At 47.0% G+C, this 9,334-nt stretch overlaps 1 protein-coding gene across 1 annotated transcript in view; it reads left to right on the top strand.

The window, feature by feature from the left end:
* hyal4 (hyaluronidase 4) overlaps positions 1 to 8,254 on the top strand; it is a gene marked incomplete at its 3' end in the record, with an annotated part of 22,193 nt that extends 13,939 nt beyond the window's left edge. Inside the window, exons 2-5 of the mRNA XM_083663289.1 lie at positions 1,037 to 1,454; positions 2,599 to 3,171; positions 6,034 to 6,123; positions 7,760 to 8,254. Coding sequence (XP_083519415.1) covers positions 1,071 to 1,454; positions 2,599 to 3,171; positions 6,034 to 6,123; positions 7,760 to 8,254 — 1,542 coding nt within the window. The 5' untranslated portion in view covers positions 1,037 to 1,070. The remainder of the gene's footprint in view (positions 1 to 1,036; positions 1,455 to 2,598; positions 3,172 to 6,033; positions 6,124 to 7,759) is intronic.
* Between the last annotated feature and the right edge of the window lie 1,080 nt (positions 8,255 to 9,334).

Genomic DNA, 9,334 nt, shown 5'->3' with positions numbered 1-9,334 from the left:
CATGCTGGCTGGGTCGTCGGTTGGGGCGGGGCCTATGAGAAACATGCTGGCTGGGTCGTCGGTCGGGGCGGGGCCTATGAGAGACATGCCGGCTGGGTCGTCGGTTGGGGCGGGGCCTATGAGAAGCACACTGGCTGGATCGTCGGTTGGGGCGGGGCCTATGAGAAACATGCTGGCTGGGTCGTCAGTTGGGGTGGGGCCTATGAGAAGCACACTGGCTGGATCGTCGGTTGGGGCGCGACCTATGAGAGACATTCTGGCTGGGTCGTTGGTTGGGGCGGGGCCTATGAGAGACATGCTGGCTGGGTCGTCGGTTGGGGCGGGGCCTATGAGAGACATGCTGGCTGGGCCGTCGGTCGCGGCGCTGGCAGCACAGGCTGTCATTATGGCCATGTGGTTGCTCTCTCTGGTCACAGATGACACCATGAGGACAGGAAGTGGGCTGTCTGTCCAGCCAGAAGCTCCCAGGGCTCAGTCCCTGTCTGGCTGTGAACTCACATCTTCTCCATGACCTCTGACCCCTTTTGAAGTGTTTTCTGAAAATCACGATTTTACGCTTCAAGTCATAAGAGTGGTCCTGATTTGTGAAGATTGTCTTGCTGAACACAAAGGTCTCGGTTTCATAAACCTCTGTTAACCATAGACCTTATTTCAGACATTTATCCCCATACAAAAATCCCATTGTCTTTGAGACGAGGGAACCAGGAAGTGCTTCTGACTCATTCCTGTGGTACTCTATTCATACCTTTCACTGATCCTGTGTTGCAGCAGACAGTGAGAGGATATTTGCAGGGAATTTAAATAAGAAGAGACCAAATGGAGCTTATATAAAGATACTCAACTGACAATTTCACTACGTCAGGGAGAAATGTATGAGTGAAAAACTGAAAAGATGAGTTGAAAATTGCATCAAAATGTGCCACTGTTGCTCTTCTCAGTAGACACTTCTTCTCGTGATACTGAGATTTTAAAAGTCTATTCTTTCAGAGATTTGTGAAAAGTACGCGTCTCTGATGTGTTCCATTTCTCTCTCCAGGATGATTGACAGCTCCTCCTCCTGAACTCCCAGCATGCCCGTGGTGCCGGTGGGCGGGGCTTCCTCGCACACCGCGGTGCCCGTGGCTCTCACCTGCTCCTGGCTGCTGCTGCTGCTGTTCCACGCCGCCTTCGGCCAGAAGCCCGCCAAGCTGCCTCTGGTGGGCCGCCGGCCGTTCATCGCTGCCTGGAACGCCCCTCTGGACATGTGCACCATCAAGTACAACGTCACGGCTAACCTGGACCGCCTCTTCCACATCCACGGCAGCCCGCGCGCCGCGCGCACCGGGCAGAACGTCACCATCTTCTACGCCAACCGCCTGGGCTCCTACCCCTACTACACAGAGCGCGGTGCCCCCGTGCACGGAGGCCTGCCGCAGAACTGCAGCCTGGACCGACACCTGTTCAAGGCCTACCAGGTAAGGGGTGGGACAAAACATTGCTACTGGAATATATCGACTGGTGCCAAATATCGATATCGAAGAAGTTGGTTTGTCCAGGTTTACATAAAACAAGTTGGTTATGGTTGTTAAACACTGACCCCCCCCCCCCCTCATAAACTTAATTTGCACAGATTGAGAAGATTGAAGTGATGCATAGCTGTATCCTTCCTTAACATTTAAACTCCACAACTGTTCTGCTCCCTGGTAGTTCGGCCTTTGGCACTTTATGGCTATTTTACAGTTATGATGGCATACGTGGACAAGCTGCAGTCTGTCTGTGTGTGTGTGTGTGTGTGTGTGTGTGTGTGTTAAAGAGACAGTACGCTAAGAACCTCAAGTGGTCAGTGAAACTGACGCCACAATGCAGTGAATAAATACATACTTCCTGCTTTTTTACACACAGACCTTGTGACACTTTTGACACAGATATCGTGATGTATCGTAGATGAATTGTCTCGCAATGTATGGAGTGTCGCAGAATCACTATGTCGTGATACCATCATTATCATGGGCAACGTCCTATTCACCTTAATATGTAGAAGAGACAATCTGGCCTGAGAGACCAACAGGAAGTGTAAACACAATCGGAAATTCTGATTGTGTTTACAATTCCGGTGACTCATACAGTAAACCTAGTGTGACTCATATGTGAGTCAAACTAGCTTTGACCAGGTGAGTCAGATTAGTTTGAGCAGGTAAAACAGCCGGCGTTTTGAACAGGAAGTTGTGACACAATGGGTCAAGTGGGCGGGGCTACATAAGGTGAATAGGCAAATAAATAAAAGCTATGGAGTTTGGCTGATTGTTGACTGCTCCTATAAGGTTAATTGTTGTTCCAGTAAAGTGGATTCAGTCCTAAAAGGAGCTCGCTAAACAGGTTTTAAATCACTGTTACGCAAAGGGGGGGTAGCGAAAGTAATATAGTAAAGTAGCTATAAAAGTAATTTATTTATTTTGTTACCAAGTAATACTAAGTAAAGTCATTTTATTACTTTTTAAAGGAGTAATCAGTAACAACCAATAATCAAATTACACTTACTGAGTAACTTGCGTATCTTGCGTGACTGAGTATCACTGATCGTGATGGTACCGTATCTGTGATTCCCACCCCTCCTACCAGGACATCGGACACTTCATCCCCGCAGAGGACTTCCGCGGCCTGGCCGTCATCGACTGGGAGTACTGGCGCCCGCAGTGGAGCCGCAACTGGCACAAGAAGGACGTCTACCGCCGCAAGTCGCGGGAGCTGATCGCCCAGGCGTACGTCAACGTGACGGAGGCTCAGGTGGAGGACCTGGCACGCCGGCGCTTCGAAAAGAGCGCCCGGGCGTTCATGCAGAGGACCGTGCAGCTCGGGACGCGCCTGCGCCCCAACGGCCTCTGGGGCTTCTACCTCTACCCCGACTGCCACAACTACAACCTGCACGACGACAACTACACAGGCTTCTGCCCCCCGGTGGAGAGCCTGCGCAACGACCAGCTGCTGTGGCTGTGGAATAGCAGCACGGCGCTTTTCCCCTCCGTGGCCATCAGGAAGAGCCACACCAACAGCGTCAGCAACCTGCACTTCTCCCAGCACCGCATCCGCGAGTCTCTGAGGGTGGCCTCCCTCACCTCGCACGAGTACGACCTCCCCACCTACGTCTACCTGAGGCTGGGCTACCGAGACGAGGCCATGGCCTTCCTCACCACGGTAAGCGCGCGGCTGTTAGGAGCCGGTCGTCTCCGGTAGATAGACGTACATTTCTGCTTCGGACTTCTGTTGCAAATGTCTACTTTACATTCAGTTTCGATGTTTAAACCAGTGCGACATCTCTGTTTAAAGGGACAGTTCACCCACAAATCAAACATAGATATTTCCCCTCTCACCTGTTAGTGCTATTTATCCACCTAGATCATTGTGGTGTGAGTTGCTGAGTCGTAGAGATGTCTGCCTTCTCTCAAATACAATGGAACTGGATGACACTCGACGTGTGAAAAGTACATTTGGAAAACTCAACAGCAAGAGGTGGATTATGAGTTTGATTGTAGAAATCAAACTCATGATGCTCTTATCATGTTTTTATCACATTAAAACCATATTGCAATGAAAAGACCTCGATATTTAGTTTTCTTTAAGATATAAAATTGATGGAGGTGGTTCACCTGGTAGAGCGCGCCATAATGGCTTAGTCCTTCACATGGCCCCTCTCACTCCCCCGACCTTTCCTGTCTGCCTACTGTCAAATAAAGGTACCCCCCCCCCCCCCCCCAAGATATGAAATTGGTAGCCTACTGGACTGACTTGACTTGGTAATCTACATTTAAACTTGAGACTTGACTCAAGACTTGAGACTCACTTGGAACTCGGGCAAAGTTGACTTGCCCAAAACACTGTTATGATAAACTGTTGGTCTACAACAGTGATACTCAACTGGCGGCCCGCGGGCCACATGCGGCCCGCGGGCGCCGCCTGTGTGGCCCGTGATGGAATTGAAAAAAAAAAAAAAAAAAAAAAAAAAAAATTACAGTGCACCTGAACGCAACATGCAAGATACCCGCTGAATAAGTGTCCAAATGTTCATGTCATTCTGGCCAATACTCCACTTCTGTTATAACATTTCAGTCTGGAATATGGAATATCTTTCAATAATCTATGATTTAGCTGCTAAATTGTCAAACACCGCCGTCTGCTCGCTACCCAGGCACTTATGTATGTAGGCTACTTAAGCTAACTAACTATCCGGTGTGCACAACATTGTCAGACTAAACCGGCTGACACCCCAAAAACCTACAATCCGCTACAGAAAAATGTATATTGATTGTTTATTAACTGGCCCCTGGCCTTCTATCATTTCACGAAAGTGGCCCCCGGGCAAAGCAAGTTGAGTATTCCTGGTCTACAATGTAGACCAACAGTTTATCGTAACAGTCATACATGATGTAGACTCTACATCATCATAGTAGGTTGTAGAAACCAGGATGCAAGTTATTCACCCTATGTAGAAGAGACAGTCTGGCTTGAGAGACTAACAGGAAGTGTAAACACGATCAGAAGTGCTGATTGTGTTTACACTTCCTGTGACTCATAAACCTAGTCTGACTCATATGTGAGTCAAACTAGGTTTGACCAGGTGAGTCAGAAGGAAGACATGACACATTGGGTCGAGTGGGCGGGGCTACCTTAAAGGTAGATGTTTTTTTTTACTCCGAGGAACTACAACCTAAATCAATGCCTCTTGACTGATTGTTTTAAAGGCTGTCTTACGCTGATCACAGATTGGACGTTCATACTGTAGTTTACAGTTTCCCCTGTATGTGTGTGTGTGTGTGTGTGTGTGTGTGTGTGTGTGTTATGTTGTGTCCATTTGTGTGTTTGTCCATTTTGAACCAGTAGCCTTATATTGTTATTTACCCTTTCTGCTACTATTGCATGGTCGAATCAGCCAATTGTATTTTATTTGGGGTGGGGATTTGGTGGAACACAGTGGAAGTGTGAAGTTGGTTTGGTATACACAGTGGAAGTGTGAAGTTGGTTTGGTATACACAGTGGAAGTGTGAAGTTGGTTTGGTATACACAGTGGAAGTGTGAAGTTGGTTTGGTATACACAGTGGAAGTGTGAAGTTGGTTTGGTATACACAGTGGAAGTGTGAAGTTGGTTTGGTATACACAGTGGAAGTGTGAAGTTGGTTTGGTATACACAGTGGAAGTGTGAAGTTGGTTTGGTATACACAGTGGAAGTGTGAAGTTGGTTTGGTATACACAGTGGAAGTGTGAAGTTGGTTTGGTAGTGGTCGGCTACTTGGTCTGAAAAGTTTGGGAACCCCTGATCTCGTGGAAATAAACAGTAAAGCTGCTCAAAATGTCATGCTGTCTTTTCCTTGCTGTATAGTTAAACATGCAGCACTCCTAACATTCAAATCAAATGGAGTATTTTACCTTCCAAATAAGTTGTCAGTTGACAGAACTGACAACTTATTTGGAAGGTAAAATACATCATTTTAGACTTCAGGAGGATCGGTGGCTCCATCTGGTGGACATTCAGAGTAACACAAGTTCACTCCATATTTTTATTGGAGACATCAGTTGAAGACTTAGTAGGCTACATTACTTTAAATTATTCCCCAATGATTACAGAAATCTATATTACATCATTCAATATGATGTAATATATATATATATATATATATATATATATATATCTATATATATAGATATATATCTATATATATCTATATATATATATATATATATATATATATATAGATAGATAGATAGATAGATAGATAGAGAGAGAGAGAGAGAGAGAGAGAGAGAGAGAGAGAGAGAGAGATGGGGATGTCTTTAGATAAAACTGAAACTTTGATTTGACTGTGGTATTCTGACTTACAGGATGATCACAAAAATCAAGTAATGTTATATTATTGCAAGAACCAACAATTTTTTTCATTGGTGTTGGTGGCAGATTCCACAGAGATGCCGCCTGTGGATAAAAACGTCCTCCAAGTCATGTGTTTGTTTTCTCATGATATCAGTGGCTATCTGACCTGAGAGCTGCTTCTTTGTCTCCTGCAGAAAGACCTGATCCACACGGTGGGGGAGAGTGCGGCGCTGGGAGCTGCTGGCTTTGTGATCTGGGGCGACCTGAACCTCACGTCCTCCCGGGTGAGACTCACAACTCACCACACCACATACATACATCTCTGCTTCAAATCACCAACTCACCACACCACATACATCTCTGCTTCAAATGCGAAATCTCGATCCGACCTTCCGTTTGCCAGAAAATGTCAACTATCCTCTTGATTTTATTTTATTTTATTTTATTTGACGGTTACAAATTGAACTACAGTGTACTAAACAAAGTACAGACACGGATCTCAAAGAATAACATCAAGGATAAAGCACAATAAAGTCAAGACTTAGTTCCATTGTGGTCCTTGGTCTAAAACAGGTAGATATAAAAAACAACAACAACAACAATATAAACATGAAATAATTAACAGAAGCATTCAATACAGTATGATTTATGCAATGAGAGATGAGAAACATACATATCAAAATACACAAAAGAAGCTGTACATCAGAGCTTAGACAAGGACTTGATCAAGAAGCCACAATTTGACAACATGTTCCAATTTTTAGCCCCGATAAATTTAAAAGAGCACTCTGATTAGATCAAAATTGGCGGCGACCTCAAAGTATCCAATCAGAGAAAAGTTTACGTTTTCTGGGAAACGGAAGGTCAGATTGTGAGGCTTATACAGGACTACGTGTATTTTTTCACCCCGAATCCAACGCCGCCATCCGTGAGTCTCTACGACTTACGGTTGCGGAGATACGTCCGCCCTGCCTGCAGGACTACAGGAGAGAGATAGAGCCACAGAGGACAGCGGGGGGTTGGGGGTTCCAAGTCACTGACCAAACATTCTATTTCAGTGATTGCTGTCAGAATATAGAGCCATTTAACACTTATTTTAACACAAAAACCTCACTGAATGCAGCTTTAAGAGCAGGCAAGGGCATAACTTTGGTTTGAGAAGTGGGGGGGGACACTTTTTGCATGAGATTAGCATAAAGTGGCCCTGTCTAGAGGGGAGACTCGTGGCTACCCATAGAACCCATTCTTATTCAGATATCTTGAGGTGAGAGGTCAAGGGCCCACTTTGAAAATGGCCATGCCCGACAAGTTAGCATGGCTTTCTAGTCTTCTAGTTTCATATGATGTCATATGATGATGTCATATGATGTCAGTACCTTTGCTCTCGCTTTAAAAATGAGCCCGCTACAGCGTCTCAATGTTTTTGCAGTGAAAAAGTGGGGTGGGACAAAATCTGGATTTTGAAAAGGGGGTGGGACTCTGTCTCTATGGACATTTCGCCCTTGAGAACAGGGATTAGACTCATGTGAACAAGCTAGGCTAACTTAGCTAATGTAGCTAGCCCTGCTCGCACAGTTCATTGTTCATTGCAAGCTGACGAAACAACCCAAACTATAATGGGGACTGCCCCCTAGTCCGACACCTCACGAGACCGACACCTCATGGTTTTGGGTTAGGGTCTGGGGGAGGTTAGGTTTAGGCGTGGGGGTGGGAGAGGTTAGGTTTTGGGTTAGGGTCTGGGGGAGGTTAGGTTTAGGGTTAGTGAAAAACGGGGAATATAGAACCCGGGGAACATAGACATGATCCCCTGTCCAATGCCTCTTTTTTCGGACTCGTGAGGTGTCGGACTCGTGAGGTATCGGACTAGTGCCATGGCACCACTATAATAACACTAATCACCTGCTGTCTATGTGTCCACAGTACAACTGCACCAAGGTGAAGTCGTTCCTGAGCCACCGGCTGGGTCAGTACATCACCAACGTGACGCGGGCGGCCGAGGTGTGCAGCGACTTCCTGTGCCAGGGGAACGGGCGCTGCGCGCGGCGGGACCCTCGCGCCCCACACTACCTCCACCTGAGCTCCGACAGCTACCACATCCAGCCGTCGGGCGACGGAGACTTCTCCATCAGCGGCTGGCATTCGCAGCACGAGCTGCAGCTGCTGGCCGAGAGGTTCCACTGTCACTGCTACGAGGGACACGTAGGGGAGCGCTGCGACAGCCTCAACGAGGTGGGCGAGGGCCAGCCGGGCAGGGAGGAAGAGGAGGACGAGGAGGAGCAGCGCCGCAGGACCCGGTGGGAGGAGGAGCAAGACGAGCGCTGGGAGGGGCCAGACAGCTCGGCCGAGCCCGCCGCTGCGCTGAGCACGCTGCTGTCGAACTTGGCATTAGCGAGGATATTGTATGACGCAATCTGAAGAGGAAAGTGTCGTTTTCAGGCAGAACAGCTGTGGAGCTAACAGATGTTTCTGTTGTTTTCAGCACACACGTTGATAATGACACGATGATGACATGTCAACATTTACATATTTACCTGTTTGTCTGTGAGCAAGATCACCTGTACGGAGACTCTACTGGGCCGATTTTCATTCAACTTTGTGGAAAGGTGTAGCAGGGGCCAAGGAGGAAGCCATTACATTTTGGAGCAGATCCGGAGGTAGTCTGCACTAGTTTCAAGCTCTAGTGTGGAACTTTGCAATATAAATGACTGTCTGTTACATTCAAGACATTGCTAAACGAATTCACACAATGCTGATTAAGACTCTCACTGCCACATGAATATCTCTAGTATTTCGCAGTAGACAGGAGTTTTGAATCTGGTGTCTGTGGTGACATTCCATATGCGTTGGCCTGGATCATGCGCACCAGAGACTTCCAGCTAGCCTTCTGCTAACGGGAAAAAGGATCAACAATTCAATCGTGCAGCTCTTCCACACTTTCCAAATGTTATCGGACTGAATGCATCAGATTCTAGATAGAAACGAGTCAATTCACCCGGTTGTGTGATGGTCAAAACAACTTAGATTTACAGCCCAGAGTATTACAGAGTATTACACATTCTGTGTTCACATGCTCCTCAGAAGGTCCAATTTCCAGAGGCGACATGGACACTACAAAGAAGATGTCTTGTATTTTATTGCTCATGTAACCCGAGGTGAATCAGCGTTGATTCCTCGTGAGTCCAGTGTGGTAGCGAGTGGATTGGTTAAACTCACTCCCCCAGTATAAAGGCATGTTAATCAGCTCCGCCAAGGGAGCTAGCTCTCATGGTGGAGTGGTTAGTGTCTTTGACACCCCAGCCGAAGGTTGGCGGTTCGTACCCACCCCTGGACAAGCCCTTAACATGGGTTGCTGCAAGTACCGCCTACACAATGCTGTTACACTCAGGGCATTTAAACAACCTGTCAATAGAGAGCCGCAGGGATGATGTATTTTTGTAGGCTGAATGCGGAAGTCCCGAACTTCCTGGTTCAACACTGTTTCTGTCTATGGGATTT

This window comes from Poromitra crassiceps (assembly GCF_964638095.1).
Source record: "Poromitra crassiceps genome assembly, chromosome: 30".
NCBI classification, from domain to species: Eukaryota; Metazoa; Chordata; class Actinopteri; order Beryciformes; family Melamphaidae; genus Poromitra; species Poromitra crassiceps.
The sequence above is the reverse complement of the archived record's forward strand: the minus strand, read 5'-3'. Positions and strand labels throughout refer to the sequence as shown.